Genomic DNA, 15,285 nt, shown 5'->3' with positions numbered 1-15,285 from the left:
AAAAATCTGTGAAGTGTGTACAATTTGTAGTTTCAGTCCAATAATAAAGTTAATTTCACCCAGCAAGACATGATCCTGTCGAATCTAATTGTCTTTTGCACAAAGGTTATCTCTCTGTTTTCAGTCATAATCTATGCACATGGTAGCTATCTCAATGGAAACTGGTATGCTCAAAAATTCTAGCAATGCTATTTAATTCACCCTTAACTATTTCAAACCACAACAGATGCATCAGTGAGAATTTAAGAACAATGGAGAAAATATGTTTAATCCTGTTTTAAATGATGTTTATCTTTCTTTTGTAACTCCATTGTTGGATCAAGGGGATTGGGCATCGGCATTTAACTACTTTTTGTTCCAAAATCTTTTACTCCGTAAAGATCGACGAAATTAGACTGGAACGCCCCCAAACTCTAGAATTCCTAAATTCTCGCCTGAATTCCTCGTGTACTTCCCTGTGCACAAAATTAAGATTTTCTCCAGCAACCTCTTAATTTCTCCTTTTTTAATGTTTAGTGACTATATTTTTTTTTCCTTGAGGGTGTTCTTCCATATTCATTTATTTATGTAAAACTCTTTACAGTGAAATTTTGTATTTTTCAATTAGAGTTCACGTGCTCCATATAAAAATAAAATGTTTTATCATTTGCAGTGGACCAACTTTCCACCAGACACCAAATGAAATAGTTAGCAACTATTATAAAAGGTCACCCTACAACCTTTAACTACGAGCAAAATGAAACCGCAAAAAAACTATAAAAAAATCCCGGAGTAGACAAATGCAACACAATTCATCTGAACCATATGGTATGGTAAACCAGGGACTTTCTGTCCCTGCGTAAAGTAACTAATTTGAGGTTGAGGTAGAGTTGGTTAAGTAAGTTTTAAATTGCCAAAGACAAAATTATCATACAATTAATTTTCAGAACTGTTCACATTTCATGGCAGTCACCAAAATGTAATTCCAGTTTAGGATCTACATTTTTTTTGGTAGAAATATTTATAAAAATAAACTTTCTTTAAATTTGTTTTGATCGTAGGTTGTTTTGTTAATGTAAGGGGTTCTCATAAGATGTAAAAAACAAGTTTGAAAAATATATAAGAAATTTTTTCCGTCAATGCTGGAAATAAAAAAAGAAGAAAATGAATCTTAAATGCATTATTAAATTTTGAAAGTAGACAAGAGTACGTAATTTCATTGGCCTTACATATATTCTGTATTGTTTATACGTTTGCGATCTTCTATCGTCCGTTTTCAAATATATATAAAGATATTTTAAAGGCAATAAGCTGAACTCCGTATCGGAGTTATTTATTTTTAATCTAAACTAACAATGTTTTGATCGAAATATTTGTGTTCTGAAATATAAATGCAGGGTATATATTGTAATCAAATATTTTAAAATCTATCATAAAGACCTCTACTAATTTCTCTAAAGTCTGTAAAGAAATAGTACTATAAGCATGCATAAGATGTTTTTGTTTTTGTGATCGCAGGTCAAATTTTTGTGATTGCTTATTTGCTTTGATAAAGGTTGACAATAATTTCTCTTCTGTAATATTTTCTGCCTCTTTATAGGAGAAAGGCAAATTAATTTCATCCGCTATTATTCCTCTAAACTGAAGCTTCCGCCACGTCCTTTTGAGACTCTCCTCAAAGCTTAAACATTTTGAAGCTTCTTTTCTGAATTCTATAAAAGTGTGACTTACATCATACAAAGCATCAAAGACTGCTTGGTTTTTAAAATTCTGTAAAACTGGTATATATTGTGTTAAATTTAGTTTCCCTAGTATGAACCAAGCGTCCTTTTCAAATGATTCTATTTTACCAATGAAATCATATTGTATGTAACAAGGAAGACATAATTGATGAGCTGGAATAAAATGAACGTCACGTTTGCTCTGCGGATTATTATTAGAATGAATAATGTACTCTACAAACTCTTTAAAAGATACACCATGTCCACATGTATGTGTTGTCTCCCTTGCTAACCTGGTAGCAGGAATACCTATCTTGTTCCAGTAATACGGATTAGGAGAGTATAATTTGTCAATAAAACCAGATAGCAATCTTGTGTAGGGATTTCTCACAAATATAAATTTTGTAAATGACTTCAGTAATCCCAGCACTTCCAATAACGTCGATTTAGATAAATCCACATAGTAAGAATTCACTAGTTCTGGTCTTATTCGATAAGGTGTTTGCACTGTGCCTAGCTGTACATGTTGAAGTAAACGTCTCCAAAATGTTGATCCAGCCTTTTCTATCCCACAGTAAATGAACTTATGAGCTTTGTTTGGTTGTAGTTGGCGACGAAACATTCTCTCTGATGTTTTAATTTCCATATCTCTCAATCGTTTACACTGTGAAAGCTGGTGCAGATATCTATTCGTCATAACTTTACTGGTAGAGTAGTCAAAGATTTTAGTCTGTTTAAAGCATAGTAAGATTTTTAATAAAAGATTGACAATATCACTACAATACACAATTCAAACTGTCTTAAAATATAAATTGTTATGAATTAAAAGAGAGTTGGAGAGTAAAAGTAACTTGAGGCCAGCATTTTGCCTCGAGAATTCTAAAATCCATCTATCAAATAAACTCATCATAGATACCAGGATTAAAATTTTATATACGCCAGACGCGTGTTTCGTCTACAAAAGAATCATCAGTGACGCTCGAATAAAAAAATGTTAAAAAGGCCAAATAAAGTACGAAGTTGAAGAGCATTAAAGACCGAAATTTCCTAAAAGTTTTGCCAAATAAAGCTAAGGTAATCTTCCCGAGGTAGCCTTAGTATTTCAAAAATGCAAATTTTTGTTAACAGTTAATTTATAATTATGAACATATCAATGATAACTCAAGTCAACACAGAAGTGCTGACTACTGGGCTGGTGATACCCTCGGGGAAATAAATCTCCACCAGCAGTGGCATCAAATGGCATACATCAGGTATTCACAAGATGCAACTCTCTCAGATATAGAGTGAATGACCCATATTCGCCGCATAATTCGTCTTTTCCACTTACATCTGACCTACATTCGAATATTTGGAACTTTTTATGTAGGTTTCAGAAATTTTACTAAATGAAAAAAATGTTTGAAATTAATTGATTAATTGTTCTAAACATCGACGCAAACTGAAGAGGAAATCAAGTTGTTGTAGAACCATGGGGTACACATTTTCGCCGCAATGTTTGTTATTACATGAATATGCTTGAGAGATCACTCCTTTACGATTTTTCTCACAAATATTTACCTTAAGACTGCACATGATTGTCATATAAATATTTCATATTAGCCAAAATTGTTTGAAAACACCTGCATACTTCTTTATATGTGCGAATAACTTTGGAAGTGGGATAAAGAGAAATGTCAACCGTTTCGAACATTACAAACAGCCTTTATCATCTATTTAGGTAAGTACTGGGTAAAGGCACATACGCTTTTCAAAATAATAGGAAAACGGCAAACATGTGTGTATGGCGAATATTGGCCACCCACTCTAACAAAACTATTTCCTTAGGCCTTTGAAATTCATATTATAGAAATAACCAAGGTTGTCACGTTTGATATCCATACCCAAAAACTCAAAGGATTGACTCGTGGGAATAGTCATAGTGATTCATTTACCCCTCCTTCATCAAGCAGTAAAACCTTGCTAAAGTGAAGTGTTCTTTCTGCTGTGCGGAATAAATAAACCAAAGAACCCGGCCCGAGGAACAACTCATTTGACATGCTGAAAGGCAATATTTCTGGGATCCCAACCCTCTCCCTAACCTGGGATACAATAATACCTAATACAAATACTACAAATACAAGTGGACGTGGACGGGTACTTGTACATCCCAACAAGAAAAGACACTAAGTCCAGATCTGAGAGTACTCGCAGTTACTGAAATTATTGCTATTTGGTTTCATTTTTTTTTCGTTTATTGTTTTGTAAAGTTTGTTTTTGTGTAGTGCTGTGCAGCAATGTCATAGGTTAGGGGGATAGCTGACGTCAACAGACAAGTGTAACCCAACCACATTATGTATGTGCCTGTCCCAAGTCAGGAGCCTATAATTCAGAGGTTGTCGATTGTTGTTCAAAATGTTTGGTTTTCGTTCATTATTTTGTAAATAGATTAGACCGTTAGTTTTGTCGCTTGAATTGTTTCCCATTTGTTATTTCGGGAACTTTCAAAATCAAATGTTTCTCTGTTATTGCCGTAATGATTTTTGAGAACTCAAAAGCAATTTAAATATATGTTTTTCTCTAAAATTAAATAAAATGCTCAACGATATTCATTTCAAGAGGTAGCAGCTGCTACTGAGACTTTGTGAAACGTCATCAGTGTCTCAATAAAAATTAAGGAGCCAAGGTTTTGTCAAAGAACGTTTCGTCATTTTTTCATTTTTTCTCAAAAGGTTAATAGGAAAGTACCATGACCTAGTAGATAAATTTCTACTTCACAAATAATACAACATGGTCATGAGTTATAGATTCTAGGTGCTGTATTTTTTTTTTATTTACCTTACATTTTTTTTCTTTATTTGTCGTTGTGCAATTATTTTTCTGTTGGTCTTATGACGCTCACCGTGACACTCCAGTTTGTATACATCCAGCCATTGGGATTTTGTTTTGGCCGATCCTGCAGGGGGGTCAAGATGTGTGACTCAGATGTTTTACAGTGTTGTTTTCATTTTGTTTACGAATAAGCTTTATCAATACTTAATTATTACTTTATCGTGAAAATGTATAGTATATTCTGTATGTACACATTTTTTTAAAAATGTTTTTGTCAGAGTTTCTATCAACCACAAATAGCTTTTTTGTTAGCGCCTTGTTTTGATTTTGATTTTTGTATCTTTGTTCAGTTGTATTTTATGTCTGTGATGTATGTTGACACAGTCTTGATAAATGTTATATGAACCATTAACCTTACTTGTCTGTTTTGTTGAACAACCAATTTTGTCAATGTATAACGGAACTAAAACACTTCTCATGCAAGTTGAAGGTATAGCTAGCCATAACATCATGTTTAACCAGCTATTTCTTTCTTGTAAGGCATTTAACTGTTTTTCTTCGAGCGACACTGATGAGTCTTATGTAGACAGAATCGCGTGTCTAGTGTACAAACCGAGACCTAACGTAATTGCAATTTCTTGATGTTCTACTAATTAATTACATTTTCTGACTGTACTCTGGAGTTGTTATTTCTGTTCCCATAAACACAGCTGCGTAGATTGTATATATCCTGTATCTCTTTCACTAAAATTATCATAAACATTAAAATTAAATAGATGACTTTTGATCAGATTGAGACAAAAGACAAAATAGTTGCACACATTTATAATATACGACAGAAAAGTTTCCTTTTGATTCTGAATAGTGGTAACAAAGATAATAACGGTCTAGAGCCAGTCAATATTTATAAAATATGAATACAATTTTGAAAGTCAAGTACAAATATAACATAAAACTAGATGAGGAATGAACTTTGCACGGAGAAAAACCAGGTGCACCTACAGAGTAATCATCACCTTCCAAAGGATGTTTATAATAGTTTGTAATTATGTATGTATTTCTTGTCGTCTTCTTTTCTCATTTCTATGTTGATATGTTAAATTTTCTTTCCATTGAAGATAATGCGATTGTTCCTCCCGAAGACTGTAATTACAGATGCTGGTAAATTTTCATCCCCGATTCGAGGATTTTCGACTTTAAAAGAATGATAAGCAGCTTCTATTGTGGTTTGTTATTAGTAATTCGGATAGTTTAATAAGGAAAATTCTGTGTTTTATGACACCATTCCAATTTAAAAAAAAACAAAAATAAAAAAAACCAAAACAAACCAATCCAATTAAAATCGTATATGAACTATATCAAATCACTACATCTATTGTATGATGTTGTTTAGGATAAAATAAATAATACGATGTGTAACAGTTGTTTATAATTGTGTTGGAATTTCTTGCTTGCTATGTCTACGACTTTGAAAGGAAACAATAAATACTTTTTCGTTATGTTGCTTACAAAAAAATTGGAATCCGATAAATATAATAGCACCCCATAAAAAAACGTCAACGGAGGAAGTTGTAATCTTAGATAAGAACAATTGCAAAATTACTTTAATCGAATAGAAAGTGCTGAGATTATTTCTAGTTGACGATATTTCCTCTTTTTTTTATTATAACCACTGAGCATGTAAACGTTCTTCTTTGCTTAATACAAGTTGGTAGAAGGTTTGCAGGGAAATCAATACTTACCTTCGTTGGTTTCGATGATATACAATAAGATATATCCAAACGCCATAACAAGATATGTACACAACAACAATATAGATACTAGTTTCCATTTTTTCCACATCATCTGTCTATTTTAGGCAACAAATCCGCCTTTTACCATACATACTTGAAATGTTCAAATAAACAGCCAAAAATATCATGTAAGTACACACAAATGCGAAAACATGAAAAGTTTTTGAAATAAAAAGTGGGACATATTCAATAACTATTTTCGGAAATTTTTAAATTATCGTTATTTTCATTGATCACGATTCTTTACAATAAACATACAGTTTGTTTATTTATTTTGCAATTTATTGACTCATTGTTTGAATATATACAAACTATGCAGGTATATTGGTTTCTTTTAAACATTCAATTATAAGATTGAACGGGTACTGCCATAATTTGAAACACTTTTCCAAATGCCCTGTTGACAAAATAAGACAATCTTTAGAAATTGAAAGTCCAGCACTCTCAGGAAAATTTAACCTAAGATATTTGACTTTTCTTTTTATGCCCCTTTTTGGTAGTTTAGTTTCTTACGTGGATACGTGTTTTGACGTCTCTGACTTTCAAATGTCGATTGATTTGGATTGAAACTAAATAATGAAAGTAAATTCAGGATAATATCGAATGTAGAAATTCTGCATCATATGTAGATTTTTTTCTCGATACTTACACATATGGACGACTAGAATCTATGACAAACGTGATGATTTCAACTTTCCAATTGTCAGTTTCCCTTTTTTAGACAGTAACAACACAACATTACAACACACTTTAAAAATAAGTAGCAACTGGCTTAACTCAAAAGATTGGTATATCACAAACAAAACGAACATAAACACAATAAAAACAAAGCATCGATATAAGAGTACTTGCCGTTCCCGAAAACTAATTCCAAGCCAATTACAGCTAATAGATATTAAATCATGCTTCCCCAAACTGAACTATCAATCAGTACACATCCAACAGATTTAGTTTAAAGACGCCACAAATAATCTGAGAAACACATGCCCTTGTGAAATGTCAAACTAATATACTCGATTTTACTGTGAAATTCTGGGCGTTAAGCAAACATTACTCAGGTTTTTTTTTAATCAACTTAAGAAATAATTGAATGTTCTCAATGAATCTGCAGTTGGTTTGTGTTACATTGTACTCACAGCTTGTGTTTTATTTTATTCATATGTCATATTTTAGAACAAGTATTCCCGTATCATACACCAATATTTTGGATTAAATTATTTATCCTGATTTAGAGTAATTCCTAGTAATTTGATTTGCTGATATTGTTCTAATAAATTTCAGTACAATTTTTTATTACGTCAATAGGAATTATCTCCCTTATTCATTACGTATTCTGTTACACCGTTCCGTAATTTATATAGTTCGTTTGATTATATTCTTAATCTATTTTATGTGTTCCAGTCTAGGAGGATTATTCATCTTTAACGTTAAAACATCGTACCGTCGCTACCTTTCCCTCTCTCATACGTATCCGTTAGAGGAAAATTGCAAGGTCATTACGATCACGAGGAACATCATCTTGGACACAATTCGTGGCTAACCACAGAGTGAGTTAATTATATAACATTGTATTTAAAGCCTTCAAATTGCCTTTCGTATGATTGAACCTTTTCTCCGTGAAATACTGGAAATGTAACCGTTCTTGAAAGTACAACATTTTCTCGGATTCAACGGACTGTGCAATCAATTATTTTGGACATTTCATACACTAGAAACATTAATTCAACACATTGTAAAATTGTATTTTATTTGTTTTTCAGCTTTTTACCATTTGTTAGATTGGTTTGAGAATAAATTGTCAGCACCTGATATTCTTATTGCTTGAGCCCAATCGTTGGTTATACTTAATGGTCAGGCCATTACAGTAAAAAGTCTACAACTTGCCTGTTGTGTCTCACAGATAACGCCACTCTACAGCTACACAGCAACCTACCTGTTGAGCCCTGCATGTACGCGTCATCCCTTGACGTACAGTAAATTGACGACAACCTGTCTTTACATATCCAGACAAGGAACGACAACGTAGCAACGTACATACGTACATACCTTTACACTGACAGTGGACTACATATCTTGTGTGAACTCGATAGCAACCCAACAACGTTGAGTCAACATGGATCCCAGTCATGTGGAACAACAAGAAGAGATTCAGCCCCAAGAAGGAGATGTCCCTGAACTATTAGAAAATCCGTCTAATACATCACAGTCAGATGAAACTCCCGAGGCTAGGCGAGTACGTGACCTCACGGAAAAAGGACAAGGAGCTTTCACTGAAAAACGTGACAAGTTCTGTCAGGAACTAGAGGCTCTCTGGGCAGACATTGAATCCCAGTTATTGGAAGTAACAACGCCTCCTAACGATCTCCAGCAACTCCTAACAGTCAAGGACAAACTTGTTAAAGCCTGTATTAATTATCGTAGGCTCACAGATGAATACCTAGACTTTCTGAAAAGGACCCGAACATTGGAGAGTCAAAAAGAAATTGATGCATGTAAACTCTCTTTGGATTTACGTCTGTCTAAAGTGGAGCTAGTTATGGAAAAACTACACGAGCATCGCCTCGCTCTAACAAAGGCCAAATCCACTAAAACAAAGACCTCAAGGGGTAAGAAAACCTCGCACAGCGGTAGCTCTAACGTGTCAGACATGTCAAGCCTGGCACGGAGAAAGCGAGCCAAGGCAGAGGCTGCAAAGTCTAAGATAGCATTTGTCGAAAAACATGCCCTTATCCTACAACAGGAAGCAATGTTAGAAGAACAAGCCCTGTTCAGACAAAATGAAATGGAACAGGAAGCAGCACGCAAAAAGGCTGAAATGGAACAGGAAGCAGCACACAAAAAGGCTGAAATGGAACAGGAAGCCAGTCGTAAACAGGCAGAAATGGAGCAAGAAGTCGCTCAACATAAACATGAGGCCGCACAGAGAACAGTTCAGCTAGAACAGGAGGCTGCTCACAGAAAAGTGCAATTAGAACAAGAGGCCGCTCACAGAAAAACGCAATTAGAACAAGAAGCTATGCGCAGGAAGGCTCAAATGCAACAAGAAGCCGCACGAGTAAGCCGGGAAAAGGCCGAGCTTAAAGCCAAATTTAACCTTCTTGAAGCACAGAGAGAAGCTGCAGCCGCAGAAGCCGAGGCTCGTATCCTGGAATACGATGATAGCCAAGCGTATAGCGATCTCCCTGACGAGCGTGTGCAAGATTTCGTCAATAAACTTCCTGTATCAAATGTTGTTAAGGAAGTAACAGGACCTCAAAAGAAAAAAACAAATTCCTGTTAAGATCGAGCTGAGTCACGAAGCACCAGCGTTCGTGCCATCCGTGGCATCGAACTTGCTGTCACAGACATCTGCCGTCTTGCCTTCCGATAATAAGTCACCGGAAGTTACCTTTATCCCAGATCTGGGATAAGTAACCGGCATACAAAAACTAGGTCTTTCAGATGAGAGCCCTACTGAACACCAAAAACAGGGTGTTAAAGAAGCGATCCCTGTCTTACGCACAAAACAAGACGTTATAGAAGAGATCCCTGTTTCACACAAAAAACAAGGCTTAATAGAAGGGAACCCTGTTGCATACCAGCAACAAATCAATCCTACGTCGGAAATAACCAGATTTCTCTTACGTAAGGACCTGCTTTTCTCCCGGTTAACAAGCTTTAACGATCGGGCTGAATCCTTCCATACATGGAAAGCCAGCTTTAAAAACGTCATAGACGAATTACAAGTTTCTGACTCGGAACAAATAGACCTACTGTTTATTGATTGACTGATTGATTGGTTGGTTGATCAATTAAACACGTGGGATAGGGTCCCTTGAAACAGGCGAAAAAAAAAACAACAAATGAGACATTGGACCCCGTATTAAATACATGAAACAGAAACATGCATAAATTGATTGATTGATTGGTTTGTTGGTTGGTTGGTTAAACATGTTGATTGGTTGATTAAACACGTTGGTTGGTTGGTTAAACACGTTGGATAGGGTTTCTTGAAACAAGCGAAAAAGAAACAAATGAGTTCTTGCACTCCATATTAAACACATGAGACGGAAACATGCACTGATTGATTGATTGATTGATTGGTTGGCTAGGGCCAGAGTCTGGTAAACATGCCATGAGTATTAGGGCATCAAATGCCAACAACCCTACTAGAGGCCTACAGAGGTTATGGCAAAGACTGGATGAGCGATATGGTGCTCCAGAAATGTTGGAAGCCTCTATCACGAGTAAACTCGTCAAATTTCCTACCCTGAAGAACAAAGATAACGCACGTCTTTATGACTTGTCTGATATTCTATCAGAAATCGAATATCACAAGGAAAATCCCAAGCTGGGATGTTTGCTTTCTTATTTCGATTCTTCGTCCGGTATAAATCCTATTGTGGAAAAACTACCATACGGACTCCAAGAAAAGTGGATAACAAGGGCTTCAAGATACAAGTCCAAATACAAAGTTGCCTTTCCGCCATTCACAGAATTCTCTGCCTTCATCAGGGAAATGAGCAAAATTAAGAACGATCCTGGGTTCATCTTTGGATCAAAAGTAACACCAAATACAAAAGACTCTACGCCAAGGTTCACACCTCACACGTACTCTAAAGTCAACGTCCATAAGACGGCTGTTGAACAGCAAACTGAAGACAGCAGTCAACAACAAAATCTGTGTATCCTACACAAGACAAAGCATACCTTGAATGAATGCCGAGCATTCCGAGCCAAACCAATCGAGGAACGCAAGGAACTGTTAAGACAAAACAATGTGTGCTACAAGTGTTGTGAGTCAACCACACACAGAAGTCGGGACTGCAACACAAGTATCAGTTGTAACGAGTGTGGAAGTGAACGACATATCACAGCACTTCACATCACTAGACCACAACAATCTGAAAGTTCCCAGTTTAGCTCACCCTGACAAGCCTACGGCGGGGAGCTAACACAAGTCTACGGCGGGGAGCAGACAGAGTCAGCTGAAACAAAGTTAACCTCTGTAAATTCGATCTGCACAGAGATCTACAAAGATCATAAGAGCGAGAAATCTTATGCCAAGATATTACCTGTGGACGTGTACCACAAGGACAAGACAGACAAAATTATCAGGATGTACGCCATTATTGACGACCAAAGCAACCGGTCTCTTGCCTCGCCTGAATTCTTCAGTCTGTTCAACGTTCGGGAGAAACCTGAAAACTACTCTCTTACGACATGCTCCGGCAGAGTAGCTACTTCCGGGAAAAGAGGAAAAGATTTCGTCATAAAATCTGTACATAGTGACGTACAATTTGATCTGCCTACATTAATTGAATGTAATAATATTCCCAATAATCGAGACGAAATTCCTACTCCTGAAGTTGCAATGCATCATCCTCATCTAACAGAACTCAGAGGAAGTATTACACCACTAGAGGAACGTTGTCAAATTCTACTAATTGGAAGGGACCTTATAGAGGCACACCACGTCCTTGAACAACGCCTAGGACCATCCCGAACTCCATTTGCCCAAAAGTTGAGACTTGGTTGGGTCATAATTGGAAATACATACATTGACAAGTAAACTGTTCCTATTGAAGTCAACACAAAGATAACTTACGTTTCAATCACGGAATCAAAACAACGTCTTGCCTCAAGACCGGAAATAGCCGTTAAGGACAATAATCCAATTGTTGTTCAGTCTAACGACAAAAACTTTCATTCGAATGCCAAGGTCGCTAAATCGCATTCAATACAATCCTTTGAATGTACAGGACCTAGTACCAAGCCTGGTAAACGCACAAATTCATCTAAAGGGACATCATTCGCGTCACTAAAAGCAAAATCTGTGACTTCTATAGAAAAATCTATAGATAAAGAAAGTTTCAATCCGAAATCAACAGAACCTAAAGTTCATGGAGAGGAAATCAATAGCATTCACAAACCTATTCCGAAAGAAGGACCTATTGCCAATCTCAACCTGCCATTGCATGAACAACGTCTACTACGAGGAGGAAGCAGTATTGCCAAATCTGACTTGAATATAAGTGAAAAGAAACCAGTAGTCTTATCTGGACATCGTCACAGAGTAACACCCTTTCTTGGACATTACTACGACAAAATCAAACATAGAGGACGCCACTCTACAGATAGAGCGACTAGATCTGAAGGATTGAACGTTATGACGAAACGCCTAATTTCGTCTGATACTCACCAAGATGTGTCATATCGCCAAATCGGAAGACAACCAACTACTAAGAGGGGGGGCAAGGGGGGTCCCCATAACAGCAAAACAGTGAATTGATTTGGTGAAAAACAGATAACAAGGAATTGAAAAGGGACAATAACAGATAACAGTAAATGAAATTAAATCTGTCCAGGACCAATCCAGTAGATGACTCATAGATCTTAGTATATAACTTGTGGTATGGACCTAGAAAATTGTAATTTGTGTAAACAAGACGTTTCGGCCGTTGAGGCAGTTCTGCCTTGGTTGATTTTTTCCGTAACTTGTACAATAAGTTATAGTATGGATGTTGAATTTTTCTGAACGAAATTACTAGTTTCTGTTTTTGATATACGGATATTTTTAATCTACGGCATTTGAGGGATCATGCAATTTTTAATGAATTAGGTTTTTTTTATTTAATTTTTGAAAGTAGTGCAGCCAGTGACACTTTATTATCAATTTGATTTTTAGATTTTTTATTTCTGAAAAGCAATATATATACTTTACAAGTAATAAAAACAAAAATTGATGCACAATCTATCTTTGGTATTTAATGACCTCATGATAAAACTTACTTACAAAATACAAAAATACCCAGATCAGTGGAGACAGGACATGTAACTGACACACGCATGCCAGTTATGGTTATTCTGATAATAGAAATTGACTCAAGTGACAATTCTCATAGTATAATAGAAATTGGACCTAGTGAAAATTTGGATGACACCAAGTGAAACACCAATCATGCATCTTATGTGAAATTATAGAATTTGGGTACAGCATTGGAGAAGCTGTAGGATTTTCAAAAGGGTACTTGTCGAAAAATTAAACTGAAGACACATCTTTATTAGCATCAATGGTTTCTGAGCCTCACTTTTCGCAATGTGAAGCAATTAAAAAGCTTTTAAAAATATGGTGGTCAGGGTTCTCTTTCATGTAATCGAAAAGAGAGGGAGTAGCACTTATAATATAAATGCTAAAAGAAAAAGATGTATAATTCCCAAAGACATAATTCAAACCAATACCACTTAGTAATGTAAAACAATTCAAAGGAGAACTAAGTGCCTAATTTATCCACAAAAATAGTGAACGAGAAACTTAGTAACACAGTAACAAACTATAACCACTGAATCCAGGCTCCTGACTTGGAAATAGGCACATACAGAATTATGTAACTGCGTCAACTTAAGCATGCTAGTTGGTGTCCAATCCTCCCCTAATCAGGGACAGTGGTGTAATAGTACAGCATAAAGATTACTATGTGGTCATTGAATAAAAAAAATCTATAGGGTGTACCAATGCTTTTTTTTTTATAACAAAATCCATACTATAAGTTATTGTACAAGTAGTAAGTGAATTATAATTTGTACAAAATGCTACATGTTCACAGACAACGGAATTTATTACAAAGGATAATAATAATATATACTGGAATGGTCCTGGGTCCAATTGATTTTAATATGTTTATGTGATGTATGTTACTGAAATTCTTCTGCAAATACAGGGCCACCCGATATTACCAGTAGAAAGACCCCAATAGATATGCATTGTAAGAAGATGTGGTAAGCGTGCCAATGAGACTATTATCCATTTAAATCACAATTTTCAATTATCTTCAATTTCTACTGAAGATTGGCTGTCAAAATGCTAACATTCTAATTTTCAATAACAGTTAACAGCAAATAGATTCTCACAATAACAGATAACAAAATAGATAATAGTCCTATAACAGCTAACAAAGAATAAGACAATAACAGCTAACAGTAAATATATTTTCAGAATAACAGATAACAAAGAATTAAAATGCCCCATAACAGCATAACAGTTAAACCCCTTGCCCCCCCCTCTACTAACTCTTGTTATACTTCGATCTATCTTCGATCGTTATCGCCGTCTAACTACGTTGGAGAAAACAGTTCCCATTATCGATACAGCAGTAATAGAACATTCTACAGAACACAACAATGTCGTCCGAGACACCCTTCTTCTAAAGGACAAGAAACTGTGCCTACCCAGTTTCACGTGGAACGTACTTATTAGGAACCTTTATAGTGAAAAATCGTTGAGATCTGATATTTCTCACACGAAATAGTGGACATTTCACCTGTATATATTCAATTTATATTGGGATTAATTCATTTGTGTAAATCTTGTATTCATATTCGAAAAAATTATGGAAAAGTGATATCAGATAGACATTAGACGGGGAGTATTATGTTACACCGTTCCGTAATTTATATAGTTCGTTTGATTATATTCTTAATCTATTTTATGTGTTCCAGTCTAGGAGGATTATTCATCTTTAACGTTAAAACATCGTACCGTCGCTACCTTTCCCTCTCTCATACGTATCCGTTAGAGGAAAATTGCAAGGTCATTACGATCACGAGGAACATCATCTTGGACAATTCGTGGCTAACCACAGAGTGAGTTAATTATATAACATTGTATTTAAAGCCTTCAAATTGCCTTTCGTATGATTGAACCTTTTCTCCGTGAAATACTGGAAATGTATCCGTTCTTGAAAGTACAACATTTTCTCGGATTCAACGGACTGTCCAATCAATTATTTTGGACATTTCATACACTAGAAACATTAATTCAACACATTGTAAAATTGTATTTTATTTGTTTTTCAGCTCTTTACCATTTGTTAGATTGGTTTGAGAATAAATTGTCAGCACCTGATATTCTTATTGCTTGAGCCCAATCGTTGGTTATACTTAATGGTCAGGCCATTACATTACGTCAATTGGGAGTATCTCCCTTATACATCTTGACCTAA

The 15,285-nt window shown here is 35.5% G+C and overlaps 1 protein-coding gene across 1 annotated transcript; it reads right to left on the bottom strand.

Annotated features, from left to right (window-relative positions):
• Nucleotides 1–1,323: 1,323 nt before the first annotated feature.
• Nucleotides 1,324–5,251, bottom strand: LOC143046826 (carbohydrate sulfotransferase 9-like). Its single transcript, XM_076219887.1, has 2 exons — nucleotides 5,173–5,251; nucleotides 1,324–2,430 (listed from the first exon to the last, which is right to left on the bottom strand). Exon 2 carries the CDS (start codon nucleotides 2,395–2,397, stop codon nucleotides 1,324–1,326), a length of 1,074 nt encoding a protein of 357 aa, XP_076076002.1. The 5' UTR covers nucleotides 2,398–2,430; nucleotides 5,173–5,251.
• Between the last annotated feature and the right edge of the window lie 10,034 nt (nucleotides 5,252–15,285).

The sequence above is a fragment of the Mytilus galloprovincialis genome, chromosome 9 (assembly GCF_965363235.1).
Source record: "Mytilus galloprovincialis chromosome 9, xbMytGall1.hap1.1, whole genome shotgun sequence".
NCBI lineage: Eukaryota > Metazoa > Mollusca > Bivalvia > Mytilida > Mytilidae > Mytilus > Mytilus galloprovincialis.
This window is presented reverse-complemented; position numbering and strand designations above follow the sequence as displayed.